The sequence below is a fragment of the Stegastes partitus genome, unplaced genomic scaffold (assembly GCF_000690725.1).
Source record: "Stegastes partitus isolate 25-593 unplaced genomic scaffold, Stegastes_partitus-1.0.2 Scaffold893, whole genome shotgun sequence".
NCBI lineage: Eukaryota > Metazoa > Chordata > Actinopteri > Pomacentridae > Stegastes > Stegastes partitus.
In genome coordinates, this window is record NW_007578624.1 from 250,642 (window position 1) to 266,357 (window position 15,716).

Consider the following 15,716-nt stretch of genomic DNA (forward strand, 5'->3'; position numbering starts at 1 on the left):
GAGGAGAAGAACTCCTCAGCCAGTGATCAGACATAATGACATAATGCAGACTGCTGACTCTCCGGAGCAGGACCCGGTCCTGATGTAGTCATCAGGTCTGTCAAGTAGTAGTTATCCACCTACCCAGGCACTTGTAGAGGCCCTGGCTTATCCAGGCCAGGATCGCCAAGGTAATGAGGTCACCGAAGCTGGCTGCAATGGGTGTAGCTACGTTGTCCGGGTTGATGCCCGTCTTCTTCGAACCCACAATTACCCCCACCATGATGATGCCTGAGTACGACAACAAGAGGGTGGAGCGCTTTACGAGTGTCATTACAGTACAGGTGACTGTCAGACATCACAGACCTAGTTCATGTAATACCCAAACTGTTTTTCTTTTTAATCTATGACAGATTTTCTAATATGTTGCTACATAAATAATCATGGTTAAAAAACACATTTTGTACATTTATTTAAACAGTCAACAAAACAACTCTCTTTGTTTGCATTAAAAAAAATAATAAAAATGAAGGTATGTTTGAGTGAATGAGGTATTCTAGTATGATAACAATGTAATCATCCACAAATAACAATAAAATTGTTGTTACTTTCATGCTTCTGTTCCAAACTGAATCAAGCAGACATCTTGTTTGTAAATGTGTAATACTGAAAGTGTCTCGTGCATTAACACTCTAAATATTTAGATCACTGAAATATCTGAAAACTGTAGCTGTCAAAATGAGATGCCTGATTCAAGAATATTTACCATCACATGACAGTTAAGTTACACGATTCATGCTTGTTTGCACTGGTACTTGTAGTCACTCGTCTGTAGCTGTGTCCCAGTTCAGAGGCTGCATCCTTTGAAGGACAGAGCCTTAGAGGGATGTAAAGGCTGCATCTGAGTGTTTGTCAAGTGAGACGGTCGAACCCACGACGGACTTCTTGCTCGCGGAGCGCCTAGCAACCCAGACTGTAGAATTTTTATCCCGAGGATAAGACGACATTGTAATTTTATAGGACTGCAATGGATCCCGAAATTGTGATTTTGTTTATCGTATAAGTATGTTGTTTTCTATACTTGACAAACTTGAGGTGTCTGCACTGTACGGTTGTGTTGGACTAAACTGTCCAAAGTGTTCACAGCTTATTTAAATTTGTTAACATTCACACAAACATAAACTGAAAATATTATAAAATTGCCACAATCTCAGAAAAACATAACTCAAACACTAAAGCTGTACAACTGGAAAGTACATGTTTTAAACTGCAGCGGCTCACATCAAAAATGTCACGAAACTTCATCGATTGTTTAAAACAAATTTTGTGTCTGTTGTCTGTTGGTTTTTAACATTTGTGTTGTTAGCTATTGGAGTGAGCTGTAACATTAAAGTATCATCCTCAGCCGCTGATGGATGCATCTTTTCAGTCGGTTATGAGCAGTTAAATTCTATCTGTTGATCTGTCACCGGTGCACAGTGAATCTTGGGATATGTGGGGCTTTGAAGGAGCCACCTGATGCATCCTTTGCAGCCGTGGAAAAAGAAGAAGGAGTCTTCGTGTCTTAATAAAATGGGACAGCCTTCGTCGTGCCGCTGTGACGCATTCAGCCTTCAAATGCAGCCTTCGACGGATGCAGCCTCTGAATTGGGACACGACTACTGCCTTGCTGCAGCTTGTACAAACACATGAGGCTTACTGCTACTACGGGCGTGACCTCATGGAAGGATTCTGGGTCAGGATGGTCTGACATCTCAAACATATGATCTTCACTGACAACTGCCAACTCAACTACATCAACTGAGCGGTTTCCACTTTGGGAATTAAACATCTGCAGCAGTGAATATTGAAATATTGAAGTGCAGTGATAAGAAGTGGAAAATAACACAGTTACAACAAAGACCTCATGGGGTCACTTGAAGATTAAAAAATCATGTGAGATCAGTTAAAATGCAGCTTGAGAAGAGGACAGATGTGACCCAGTCACAGTTTGTTTTAAACCGTGGGACTCAGTGTGAGAGTGTGTGTTTACCCTGTAGCAGGGAGGCTATGAAGGCCGTGGCCACGCTGCTGGAGCACAGCAGAACAGCATGGCTCATCTGAAACTTTCCCTCCGGGATCCAACCAAGAATTACGGCTGCTACAGCCGCCAGAAAACCCACGACGGTGGCCTGGACCTGGAGCACAGACGCAGAGTGGTTGCCAATGTATTTTCAGTGATTAAAGAAAATTGTGAGCACTTAAAAGATTATTAGGAGGTAGGTAGTGCAATAAACACACACAGTTGTGAAACACTGAACATGGTGTCCAGGTATGTTTTCCTTGACATTTCCCGCTGACAGATGTTATTGCCAAACATATGGGAGAGACAGGTCGTCATAACACCGCCATGCTGCATGCGTCAGTGCGTGTTTATCAGTTCAGTGTGGGTAGATAATTACCAGAGTCTGTACTCAAACCTGCACAGTCAGAGATCAATGAAAGCCTGCGTGAACACCCACATGGGTTCACTGCCAGCGGTAATGTGCACATTATAATAGATGCTGTCACACACATAGTGCTACAATAATATTACAGCAGGTTGGTGAGATCAAATAAAACAAAATGTGATTATTTTCATCACTAAAATTGGAAACACACCAGCAAAGGTGCTTAAAAAAGCTGCATTCGTTATAATACTGAAGACAATCAGTACGTACTTGTCATAGCAGAAGACTGACCAAAACTGTGTGTTTACCTGCTTCAGTGCCAGGTTGCCGATGATCAGATTCCACTTCTCTATGGGAGAATCCATCTTGCCCACGTTTACCTGAGTTGGGAGGACAGAGAGAAGGAGAGAAGGACAGAAAAGAATTTTACTATAACTGTGTCGGAGCTCCTTAATGACCTGAAAAGTCTGCACCCCTTTCTATGTCTGGGACCTCAACTTTAGAGGATCCACAGTGTCAAGTGGAGTCAAGGTTTGAGATCCCAGAAGCAGCCACTAACAAAGAACACTGGGCCGCCGGCGTAAGCAATATAAAAGACTCTATGATAAGAAACGCTGTAATCTGGTGACTGTTTAAATATGAAATGGTTATTTTAACAATTCCATGAATTAAAGGTGATTTTGTGTAACCATTGAGTCAAAGCTGCAGAAGTTAAAGATGAGACAAGGGGTGAAAATGTCAAGAGATCAAAAAAGGTCAGTGTCCCTGAAACAGCTCATGTCTAGACATGTGGTATGAGGCCACTGTCTGCGGGAAGGTTGCAGAATGAACCCACTGCTGAAGCAGTTGATGGTTCCTCTTTAACCAGCATGTATCCTGTGAATGCCAGACTGTGCTCTGAGCTATTACCAAATATGTGAATCAGATCCTAAAGGTATCACATACATGGGCTTAATAGGAAGTGCCTGTTAGACATCTGTGTGTGTAAACAAGTGTATGTGCTGAGGATCAAATCTGTGTGGAAGCAGTAAACGTGTGGAGGAGGGAGAGTGGAATACGCTATAAAAAGGCCTGACAAAGAGACTTCAGACGGAGCTCGTGGAGACTGCTCATGATGGAGATCACGGAGTTCTCCACGGGACATGGTTGGAGCTGAACACTCCTCCACCGATTGAAGAAATCCTGATGGGTCTGCAAATTCTACTGAAGAGGAGCAGCTGAACCCCTTTCTGTGTTCTGCATAAAGAAGTGTTCTCTTCTTTCCCCAAATGGATGCAAAAGAACTGCAGAGCTGATCAGAGTTGGGACTTCTCATGTCCCCCTAAGACAGGAGGGTTTTGTCTAAGGATCAGGACTCTGTACTGGGTTGTTGTATTACTGGAAGAGGACTCCTCCAGGCTCAGGTCTGAGCAGGGCTGAGTTAATCAGCTCTCTCCCTCTCCCCAAATGACTTATTAGGTTACTATTTTAGAAAAGCTCAGTTCTATAATTTTATCTCAAATCAATTGGTTTAATGATATTTTGGAACATTTTGAGTGAATAATCAAGAGCTGGAGCTGTGCTCCTGCTAAAGTTTTGTAATAAATATCTGATCATGCAGTTAAAGTTTATTTGGTTTGAATTTCATTAAGATATTCACAGTAACTGATGGTAGTGGAAAGTTAGTCAATTGTGTGCATAAGACCTTATAGTGGTTCTTAGTGGTTATTCTAAGTCGTGAGTAAAACAGTATTTTTTACATATCTCTGGGGTTATTTGTGCCAAACCTCTAAATATTAACCCAGCAATTACCAAGTGTTCGATCCATTAAGAGGGAAGCTGCCACTAACAGGCGTGTCTAGGAGAGTGATTTGACTACTGAGGCTACTTAGTTGAGTCAACTATTGGAAGAAGAGGGGTAGGCGTCTGGATTAAGGCAGTTAGAAGCTAGGCGAGTTTCCTCGACACCAGCTTAAGCAGTTTTACAGAATCCTATTAGGTCAAGGGCCTGTAGGCAGATAGAACCTAACCCTGGAAACGTAGAACTGGACTAGTAGCCCTGTACAGGGTTATATCGGCGCGGATCAATAACAGTCAAGGGGACACGATGTCATAAACCTAAACGGGCCACTCCACCCAGGCAGGACTGTGCTGCCATAAAGCTGGGGGAGCTGTCTCAAGTATCCTGACTCACCTGAAGGTCCAAAACACTGGATCCCACACTTCCCATCCTGCAACTCAAATAAACATTTCCTTAAACTATCCCTGCCTTGTAAACTGGACCCAATCCTAAACCTGATGACACCACCAGGGTCCACTCCTAAGAAGAGATCCACAGAAAACACTGTGAAGTGCTTTCACAGGTTGTCTATTCTCTTTGCTTCCAAGCTGGTGGAGCTGTTTATGAAATGATTACATGCATACCGTAATGCAAAACTCCTTTTCATCTGAACGTGATTGAAATTCATCTAATTGGATCATCTCAGTACCATCCAAGCTACCCAGCAGCACCCTCATACCAGCAGGTACACCAGAACCAACTTCATTTAAAGACCCCCTTTAATGAAAAAAAGCTGTTTGTTTTCACCTTGTTAGCATGTCCGTATGGGTTGTTTTTGTATGTTAGAAAACACATAATGAGCAACATGAGCAGTCAACACCATGGCTGAGCATCTCCACCTACAGAACATCGCTGGCTTCATCAGGCATCAGTGTGACGGCGTTCTGTCCTTCAGACATCGGTCACTTTTCATTAATATTCTTCACACCCTCCAGAGTTCCACAGAGAGCCGCACACGACATTTGTCAGGCACATGTGATTTGAAAATAAAACTAATTAATGAAGCTACTGCTGTTGCTCCATGTGGACATCTGTCCACTTCTCTCTTTGGAGACAATCCTGGTGCAGTCTGATGCTGAAGGTATCTAATAAACTCACAGTAAAGATTCCTAAAAACAGCTGGTAGCATCACACTAACCTGTGACTGTGTGTGTGACACCTGCCACTGGATCTGGACCTAAACTGATCCTGTCTCCATGTTGGAGATAATTTATAATTAGAACTAATTAATGAAGTTACAGGTGCTGCTGTTCCACATGCGCAGAAGCACTCGTGTGGATTCTGCTGCTCTCTGATGCGACAGCTATTTAATAAACTCAGATTAACTCTCTGTGATGTTTTTGGATGAACATTGGTGGTGAATGTGGAAAAAGTCTTCCATTATTCACTTCACACACACTTGAATCACCGCTGCCTGGGCAAACCTATCCATCATGTGACTGGGTGCAGTTCAGCCTTTTGCCATCTTGACGGTGAAATGGAAATGTTATTATCCAACCTGGGAATGACTGCCATCAACCAGGGTGTTCATTTAGACATGAAGCGGACATGTTAAACTGCTGTCAGATTAACGACAAGGAGTGCATGTCTGAAAGCACAGATTCAGACTTCTAGGGTTTCACATGCAACAAACATAAACTGGTTACCAGTTCAGACACGTGTGTAGCTGAATTACTCCAATAGTACAACTTGTCATTACGTAGCTCAGAGTAGCTCTTGAGCAGAGCTGCAGGTGAGCAGGTGTGCTCCAGTTACAGTAAACAGGGAGGAGTGAATGGAGAGAGAAGCAGAGACTTCATCGATCTGCACACTCCAGAAGAAGTGATGGTGGAGAGTTCCATCTGAACCATGTCCAGGCAGGATCTCTTCATGGAAAACAGATGAGTTTTTAGGGGTTGTGTTCTACATTCCAATGAATTGGAAAAGTCTTCCACATTTCTTAGTATTGCAGACCTCCCCACATAGTCAATCACCGTCTATTTTATAGCCGACGAGAACAACAGTAACATGAAGGCAAACAGTTTTTTTAGTACACCACTGAGGGGAATCTGCTCACGCTGAGCTCCTCTGTCCATGTTTACACAGTGCTGTGAATGTGGAGCCTGTGTGCAGGAAGCTGGAGGCCAGCAGGAATCCAAACAAAGAAAGAATTCTGCTCTGTCACTTCTTCTGCTTCTCCTGCTTAGCCCAGTTTGAGGAGTGGAGACAAACACAGAGATGTGGATCCAGTGAGAAAATGCCTGTTTATTAGGTTCTTGTGAGGACTTGTGTACAGGACTGGACCAGCAAGGTTTCAGGAGAGTATGACGGTTTTATAAGCATTCACACACAGGCTGCTAATGTATGCACTGGTAGCTCCCTAACAGCTGCTGCTTTACTGCTCCACACCTTTGACAGCTTTTGCTCTGAGAGGCTGAGGTGGAGCCATATATTTGCCATGTGACTGTTATGCCATCCTGGTTGCAGCAGCCGCTCCACTCCCTCTGTAGGAAATCCCCTCTCGGTCTGCTGCATCAGTTATCCTCAGCTAAGTCCGTATTTACAGAGTTTCTACAATAACACCCATTCAAGACGCCCCAAATAATTCTTATTCCAAACTTTCCAAAGTAATGATAACTCAGACAGGGACAGCCAGAGCAGAGACAGCTGCAGTAACCAGCAAGGTCAGAATTCCACTGGAGGATAGAAGCCTGTTCTGTTTCCTTCCCCATTTCACCTGACAGAGTCGAAGGCACTAAGACCTGCAATTATAGGCTGGACAGGCGGTACAGCTTCTCACAAAGATGGCCAATAACAACCACACACGGTATGAGTGTCTGTCCGTAGAGATAAGGCACGACCACAAACAAGATGACGCAACTCCACACAAACATACACACGATGACATTGCTCGGGCTGGACCCGAACAACTCAATATCCAAATATTCGGTCGTTGTGCTGGTACCCGGAGAGCAATTTTGATATGCGAATATTCGGCCGGCACCCCCCCATAGCATAGGCCTACTGCACATTAAAATACACACAAGAACTCACTGTGTGTGTGCGTGTGTGTGTGTGTGTGTGTGTGTGTGTGTGCGTGTGCGTGTGCGCCTCACCGCTGTGGACAGCCTTGAAGCCAGCGTCATCTCCAGGTTTCCCTTCAGGCCGAGCAGCGCCGGTACCAGGATGAAGATCTCTGTGATGTACTGAAATGCCTCCCAGTGCTGCAGACACCACACAGAAGACACACATTTGTTTTTTCACAGTCTGACCTTCTTCTTACTCCATTATCACTCCACCACTTAGTGGAGCATTCAAACTGCTATTTAAATAAGGCAAAGTCATCATTTGCATTAATGCACGTTGGCCTGTGAACCAAATCCAGCACTGTCCAAAGGCTAGTCTGTCCCTGTTATTAAGAATCCTGGCAGTATAAAGGCTAATGCAGTACGGATCGACCAATATGGGTTGTTTTTTTTGCTGTTGTTTTATATTTCTGGGAAGATGCTGAGACCAGTTTTTGGTAACCAAGACTAATATTTGGAACCGATACACACTAAATGTTATATATTAACAGCATGTAAAAGCAAAGAACCCATCATTCATAACTCGGCCTTCTCACTAGAAAGAATATAAATAATAAATACTTTGCTGAATATAAACATATCTACATTGAAAGCCATATGTCAACAGGATGTGATGCAGCGGAACCTGTACAATGTACATTACACTCATTACATTACCAGTAATTACTCTGTCAAACACAGCGACTGAATAACGGCCACAGCTACAAAAATAAGACCCAAGACGTAATAAAGTGCAATCAGCCGTTAATTCCATCCTGTCGTGAGCACTCAGCTGTGCTGGTTGGTGAACAATAGTCGTGTTGTAGCTCAGCTTACCTGCACAATATCCAGAACCATTCCAGCTGACACAGTTCCAAATCCAGCTAGAAGAAAAGGCAGCAAAATCTGCAGAGCCATAGCGAGCGGTGACTCCTTGGGCATATTCTGATGGTCAGACCCCAGTCCTTCCTCCTCGTCTTCTTCCTCTTCCCCATCTGCCTCCTCTCCTGAGAGCCTCCTTTCAGCCAGCATGGGCTCTGTCTCAGAGTAGCCTCCATCTCCACAGTCAGATAAAGTCAAAGAAGACCGAGAGGCCCGGTCCAGGACCCGTCTGCCTTCTATGTGAGATGTCTCCTGTCTGTAGCCGTTCTGGAGCGAGCCAGCCTCAGGTTTAGCTCCGAGGTCCACCATGGCCAACCGCTCCTCCTGTAGCTTGGTGTAACCGGTCGGGACCATGGTCTGGAACATAGAGGTGATCCGTCCAGAAGAAACAGGTTTCAGAGAGAGAGCGCTCCACCCGCCACCTGCTCCACTCATACGCACCGTCAGGCTAGAGCCAAGGGACTCCCCTATAGCTCCTCCCAGACTCTGGATGCTCATGATGTGGTCTCGTGTTGCTCATCTCCTGTCATCAGGCTGAGGGTGGCGTCAGAGCGGTTCACACAGGCTCAGGTGCACCATCCATGTCCAAAAACTGGGACTAAGGAAAACACAAATAAAGAGAATAAAGAAAAATGCTGGTAGAACAGAAAAACACAGTCTGACGCAATGCCAAGATAAAACAGACATGACGTTGCAAAGGTTTAACCACATTTTGAAAAGAGGAACAAAAACCGAAACGCAGAAGGCCACGGCTCAATGGGCTAAATACGGAGCAGCTGTTTTCTAATGAACTCCAGAGCAGAACCGTGAGAATTCATGCAATTATAAACCAACATGAGTTGTGCAAGTCTGAACCAGAAGTGCACACAGCACAGGCATTGTTGGGCTGGGCGGACGGGCTCGAGCCCTCAGAGCTGTGTTCATGGCCCCTGACATCAAAAAAGAAACACATTTAATCAAGAAAATAGCACCAGATCCATTCATCTATCATTCCTGTCTTACATTAAAGCCTTAAAGTCATTAAAAAAAGATTCCACCCAGTAAGACAGGAGGAGAAAAGAAGAGGAGGACCAGGAAGAGAAGAGGGGCCAGGTGAGGCCACCACGATGAAGACCAGCCTGAATCTGTCTCAGTTCAGAAGGAGGCTTGTCACACAACTGATGAAATAAGGAAAGTCAGGCCTCACAGTCTAACAAAGTGATGGCAGCATATGGTTCAGCATCAGACAGCTTCATCCACGTCACGAGTCCATATTTTAAGGGTTTTACTCCTCCTTGAAACTTTAAAATGGTGCATCTATTGGACACAAATCTGATCCTAATAAGAACAGCAGGAAACAGATTTTCACTTTGATGGAAACCAAACTGGGACAAAAAGCCTCAGAGTGAATAACCAGACAAACCAAAGTCACTTCTGTCTGTGTTTGGTTTCTGTCCACTGACTTCCATCACCTGACACGAAGCACGTCCAGATAGAGAAGGAGCCTTTGGTCTGAGCTGACAGGATGGAGGAGGAACCCAAACAGCTGCTGCTATTGTTGGCATGACAGGTGTTGGTCTGCATGAACCGGTTTATTATTAACGTGTGACAGAAAACTGGACAAACTGGTGATCACAGTTTGTTTAGCTCCTATTTTTACTTCATCATTGCTCAGGCCTTCATGAAACCTGTCACCCTCCGTTTATAACACGTGTGTTTAGTTGCACCACTTCTGTTTTTCACGCCTTCTCACAGCTCAGAGCAGCGCACCGATGAAGCAGCTGGATGGGCAGCAGGCTAGCTGAGGCTGGTGTTGATGTTAGCTAACCAACAGGAGCAGCTAGCTGTGGAGGAGCCCCACAGGAGCAGCAGCTCGGCTCCCTGATGCTGGACGGTTCACAGGAACAGCGCTCACACTTGGTCAGCGAATTAAAACACAGCAAACTACTTCTTTAAGTCTTTACTGTTAAGCATTTTTTCCCCTTCCTTTAAGTTACCTTTGGGCTCCGGAGAGCGTTGATCCAGGAGGAGAGATGAGTCCTGCTGTCAGCGAGCAGCCTCGGAGCCGCGTCACAGCCGAAGGTCGTCTATAACCGCAGATGATCCACTCCGGTAGGAAATAGAGCCGCTGGTCTACAGGGGGATAATTGGCATTTTTAAAAAAGAACATGTAATTCACATAGCTTCATCATTCACCACAGAAGATGTGTTATTTGAGTGGTAACACAACTGAAAATTCTATAATCCATTTTTTTGGTCTCACAAATTTGTTTGAGGAGCAGTCACAGGACCATACCAAAATAAAATGAAAAAAAGAACATCTGTAACTTCATTTTTTAAGAGTTATGTTGCTCTGCATTGGGCAATATTCAGTGCCGCACTCTTCTGAAGTCCAAATGAACATGAAAATCCACTTTTATAGCAATCTTCTATAATCAAATGCAAAACCGGCACCTCCAGTCTATTGCATTTACATTTTAATGCCACCATGCTGCCAAATAAAGCAGAAAACACAATCTAATGTGACTGAAATACAGAATCAAAGCCAGACATACGGGATGTGTCATAAATGGACTCATGGATATTTAATCATAGCCATGGAAATTCACTTTATATTCTTGGTGAGTATGCATGCAGTTTCAGTGTTGAAAATATACCTTAGTAGACGAGGAAAAATTCACATAACTAATCTTTGAATCGGGCACTGGGTGAACTGTCTGAAGGGTTCCGCAGTAACAGAACCCTGCAGAGTGAGACCTCCTCTTGCAGCTATCTGCCTTCCAGCGAGAACAAAAAGTGCCACACAGATATTTTGATTGTACTGCGCAAGCGCAAAGGAAGCCCCACCGGAGTAGTTTGCTGAACGCTCTGTTGGGTTTTCTGATTTATTCTATCAACTGCGGATTTTAAACGATAGCCTGCTTGTTTTGTTTTTAGTGTTCGTAGTCGACGTATGTATTCTTTTTACAGCTGTGGGTTTGTCCGGAACACCAGGGGGCGCTGCACCGAACACAGCCGACGCGTTTGTGTGCTGCTGACCTTTCACCCGGATGTTGGTCTTCAGAGACACACATGTCGCTGAAAACATCTCTAACATGGAATTAAACGCCAAGAAAACCTGTTCCCAGGCTTTGCTGTCATGTGGCAACGGAGGAGGTCTGAACGTTTTCCGTAAAAATTAAAATGTCAGGAGGGTTTTAAATGAAGCTGTTGTGTTTAGCTGTAATATGGTGAGAAGTTAGCGAGCCGTTAGCTAGCCGTTAGCTAGCTCCGAGTTGGTCCGGAGGTATATGAGCCATGTACAGGGACTCCTCCTCGGTGTGTTCGGTTCTTCTGCAGCATCAGTCAAGTGTGTTAACGAAGCAACGTCCTCCAGGGAAGGTTTTCTGTGCTCCAGATCTGAACATGTCAGCTAGCTCAGATGCTATCAGGCCTGAGAAGAACCAATGGCATGTTCATTAATGGTGTCCAAGGAAAGCTGTTCATGTTAGAAACTTCATTTTCAAACTAAGTTGTAAATTACCCTTATTTGCAGCACCTTTAGGGAACATTTTCTGAAGGTTTCTTTCAGGTTATTAATATGGATGTATTCATGCATCATGAAACATCGTGTAAATATTATTTACAAGGTAATGTAAATGATCAAACTGGTGTTCAAACCATTGAAATGTCTCCTGTGTCTCTTTTCTATTACTTATTCATGCTGTGACTCATATGAAAGCTTTATTTTCCCAGTAATGTGTAAGAATGGTCTCATCCGTCTGCCATTTTTCTGTGATTTTCAGTTTTTAGGTCATTTCACACACACCTTCTTTATCCTGCTGTGGGGTTGGCTTGTTTATTTGTAATCAAGGGGACCAGTATTGATCGGCACTGATATGCATATTTAGTAAAAATGGAAATCTTGTTGTGAACATTTAAAATGACAGACTCCAACTCAGCATTTTGTTTATGGATGTTTCACTTCTTTTTTTTAACAGACTGCAGCTAGAAGCAGCTGCACTCGAGCCACAGTAGCACATTTCTGAAATAGTTTATTGGATCTGGAAGCGGTTTTAATGGTTTATTTAAGGCCCTTACTTGTGAGCCCTAATTTGTTCCACTCAGTTATTCAGCAGGCATCAGTCCAAATCCAGTCCTGAGTTCACAGTTCGTGGCTTTGCTCCAAACACACATCTTCATCTCGTTCAGTCTTCTCCACTGTGTAACGGCTCACTAAAGCACACATGTGCAGTGAGTTCTCAAGCCTGCATGTGAATTTGAGCCATCAGAGCATCAAGTGGACTTCCAGCTGCTGTTTGTGTTCGTCTGAGTTAGAAAAATCAGCGCTCACATTACCATCAGGGAGAACTTTACCTCACCACGGGCACATTCATCTGCCCACGCCAGCTAGATTTAGGAGTGCAAAGTGAGCATCTGGAAGTCCTTCAAAAGATTTGTACCCCTCTCAACATTAGCGTAGTCATAAATGTGACTAGACTTAGACTTTACACACAAGGCTTAAATCCTGCCTCCTCTGTCGATGTGCTCTTTTTCTTAACTCTTGTAACACTTTTTGTGTCTGGAGAAGTCCTGCTAATGAATTCTTGTTGGGGTTGTTATTTTAAGGTTTAATGAACTTGTCTCTGTGCTGGTAGGTCTCAGTGAGAAGCTTCTCCTCAAGCCAAAGACTGGAGGTTCCCTGCAGACAGAGAGAGTCCCACGAAGCAGCGGTGAGGCTCCTTGCATCAAGTCTTGTTATTAGTTTGTTCTCAAAGTTCTACTCTAGCAAAAAACACTGGAGCCAGAGGTGTGATCGTATGTGTGTGTGTTTGTTTTTATGTGTGCGTCAGTGCTTGATCGGCTGCAGAGCTTCCTGCCTCAGATGGCCGAGGCCAACGAGAAGCTGAAGCAGCAGATGGACGAGGCTCCCGCCGGACGCTTCGACATAGAGAGTGTGGAGGAGGCGGAGAAGGTCATAGAGATGGTGAGTGTCCGGCTGCAGGTGAATTCAGCTTTTGTCAATCAGCTGACCATATAAAGAGCAAAACTAACTAACATTTACCGTGAGCAGCTTTGCCTTCAATCTACTTGGCAGGTCAGTTGTTCAGAATCTTGAAGAACTCATTCTTTCTGGATTTGGCAGGGCTCCAGACTGCAACCATAATGGTCGCATATGCAATCTTTTCCTGAGAGTGTGCAAGTTAAAATTTCAAGTGGTTGCATTTGTGTGAGTGCATAATTATCATTAGCTGTTATTATGTATTCGCTTTAACAAGCACAGGCAGCTGCTGCGTTAGCCACAGTGGAGGAAAGTCTAACTTTTATTTCCTCCGTGGCTCTGTCAGTCTCTTCCTGCCTGATGCATACAACCGGCTGCTGAGTTGATGTGTGTTCCTCAGCTAAAAGAGAGGCAGATGTCCACCTCAGACACACCTGATGATCAGAGTGCAGGTGTAGGCAGGAAGACACTGAGCCGGTGAGCTAGCCTATTAGAATGGCTAACGCTGTAGTAGCTTCTAACCACTATGTGAAAACAATCGACTGCCATCTTTACATTTAGAAACGCTCATAAAAGGCACAGGGCACTAATGTGCATTGTTTTCTCCACTCAAAACAGCGCATGTAAGTGAAATCACTTGGTTTCATCTTGGACAAATTTAGGACATTTTATTTCGCTCTTTTTAAGCTAACGTTTGCTTAGACAACTATCTGAGCACACCGCAGCCACTAAGAAGCATCTACCACAGCCTGCAATGTGAGGTGTTTAGGGAACATCGGTAAATGTGGTGCCTATTGATAAGCAAATGTGCAGCTAGCGACATGCTTCACCTGTGGCAAGGTGGGAGGAGCCACTAACTGACTATGTTGGTCAAACCAGTGTGACCAGTGAAAGTTAGTCTGGAGGCCTGTTTACGCTGGCACAGTGTCACCTGTCTCTTCATGTATTCCCTGTTGCTGTTCGTGTGATTGAAGATATTTCTCCAGGACTCTGGCTGGATGTTTGGTCTCATTTATACAAGTGTAGACCACAACATCCAGGTGTGCAAAGCCATTTAACGCCTACTCAAGATGTGCATAAGATGTGTACTTTGTGCCTAAAGGGCTTCAAAGTATGGAATTAGAGGCCTGAATACTTACATAAAGTACACCAACATACATTATTCACTATGTATACATGGAAAATATGGCAATTTCATCCATTTACAGTCACATAGACAACACAGTAATGTGTGCAAGACTTCTGTGTATTGATATGGTGTCACCATTCTTCTTTAGTAAAAGGTCGAAGCAGTTCTTCCACCACTGCTGACAGTATATAAGTATGTCTCCACCTGATGAGCTTAACACCATTGCACAGTACAGCACAGTCAAACATTCCAGAGGGCTCCTTTTAGCTGTTTCAGCTCCACTGTTGTATGATTAATTTTACTGAGTCTTGTGATTTTGTTCCTCGTGTCTCCAGGACGTAGCGCTGGTGGAGCTCGACGGGTCAGACAGCGACGAGGAGACATCAGACTCTGAGGAGGAATCGGACTCTGAGGATGACGATTGTGAGATCACAGAGCAGACCCTCAAACTACCCGGAGACAAGAAGAAGAAAGCCAACATCCAGGTTCTGGACCAGCAGACAGGATAGACCAATCAGCTGCACAGACTTCTGGCTGAGTTTCTTTTCCACGTGAGCTGTTGTAGGAAAAAGTGTCTGAGGTGAAGATGGTTTTCAACCCTCTTCATGGACACAGACGGTGAACAAAGAGCTCCTGTGTGGAGACATGCAGACCTTCCTCATCCCTATGGGAGCATCTATGAATATTATTTTGTACACTTTGGGTGCCTTTGGAGACAGAACAGATCCTGTGATTACCTCGTCCAGTCTCTCAGTCTACGTGGTGCCTTTAAGTGTAACACACATTCTTATGTTATCTTGAGGTGCAGACTAGTTGTGCACAGTTGTAATAAGTATGTGTGATTAGGTGTATGGAAACCAAAGCCTGCTACTCCTGGTTTAATTCATTCTGGATGAGCTGAAGCTGGAGTGTCGGCTACCTTTAATCCTAAAAAACATCTTTTCTTTAAATTGTCATAATTGCCCATGTTGTCACAAACTGTGGCTGAGTTACTTTTCAAGGTGAACTGCTTTTATATATTTTTATAGAGAGGTCGATGATGGTAACCTCCATAAGCTGCCAGACCAACTCATGCCGCACAAAGCAGCACCTCTGAATGTACTGAACGGAGCAGAGGAACGCCGTGTTGTTTTGTGTTAACTGGAATCAGAGTTTGCGGTCTTCCTCTTCTTCTTCTTATCTGTTGTTACATTTTAATCAATATTACCACCTACCAGGGAGTATTTTCTCCCAGTGAGAACTAGCGTCTGCTCTGTGGATTATCCAGAGCAACTGGAATATTGTCTCAAGAAGAAAGACATTCTGGCAACTTGTTGGTGAGAAGCAGCTTCATTACTAAATCCTCTGATCCTTTTCTAAGCTTGGACGTCTGTTGCTGTTGTTGTTGAATGCTGTAAATAAAGATTTTATCAGGGGCAGATGCTCAAATCAGACAGCAGTACATCTCTATTTGTCTTTCCACTCATTACTTTAT

General features: G+C 44.1%; 2 protein-coding genes across 2 annotated transcripts in view; one reads left to right on the plus strand and one right to left on the minus strand.

Moving 5' to 3' along the window:
• The window catches only part of slc41a2b (solute carrier family 41 member 2b), a 51,099-nt gene extending 42,352 nt beyond the window's left edge, over positions 1–8,747 (minus strand). Inside the window, exons 1-5 of the mRNA XM_008293540.1 lie at positions 8,109–8,747; positions 7,323–7,430; positions 2,717–2,788; positions 2,012–2,156; positions 124–270 (exon numbers count right to left, since the gene is read on the minus strand). Coding sequence (XP_008291762.1) covers positions 124–270; positions 2,012–2,156; positions 2,717–2,788; positions 7,323–7,430; positions 8,109–8,651 — 1,015 coding nt within the window. The 5' untranslated portion in view covers positions 8,652–8,747. The remainder of the gene's footprint in view (positions 1–123; positions 271–2,011; positions 2,157–2,716; positions 2,789–7,322; positions 7,431–8,108) is intronic.
• Positions 8,748–11,168: 2,421 nt separating this feature from the next.
• Positions 11,169–15,675, plus strand: nopchap1 (NOP protein chaperone 1). The gene is made up of 4 exons (XM_008293541.1): positions 11,169–11,288; positions 12,770–12,844; positions 12,965–13,098; positions 14,578–15,675. Exons 1-4 carry the CDS (start codon positions 11,183–11,185, stop codon positions 14,749–14,751), a joined length of 489 nt encoding a protein of 162 aa, XP_008291763.1. The 5' UTR covers positions 11,169–11,182; the 3' UTR covers positions 14,752–15,675.
• Positions 15,676–15,716: the final 41 nt, after the last annotated feature.

Excerpts from the sequence above, each read along its gene's own strand:
- nopchap1 (XM_008293541.1), top strand. The coding sequence starts at position 11,183 with ATGTTGGTCTTCAGAGACACACATGTCGCTGAAAACATCTCTAACATG. Across the intron at positions 12,845-12,964 it reads GAGAGTCCCACGAAGCAGCG|TGCTTGATCGGCTGCAGAGC; the intron begins GTGAGGCTCCTT and ends TGTGTGCGTCAG. Across the intron at positions 13,099-14,577 it reads CGGAGAAGGTCATAGAGATG|GACGTAGCGCTGGTGGAGCT; the intron begins GTGAGTGTCCGG and ends TCGTGTCTCCAG.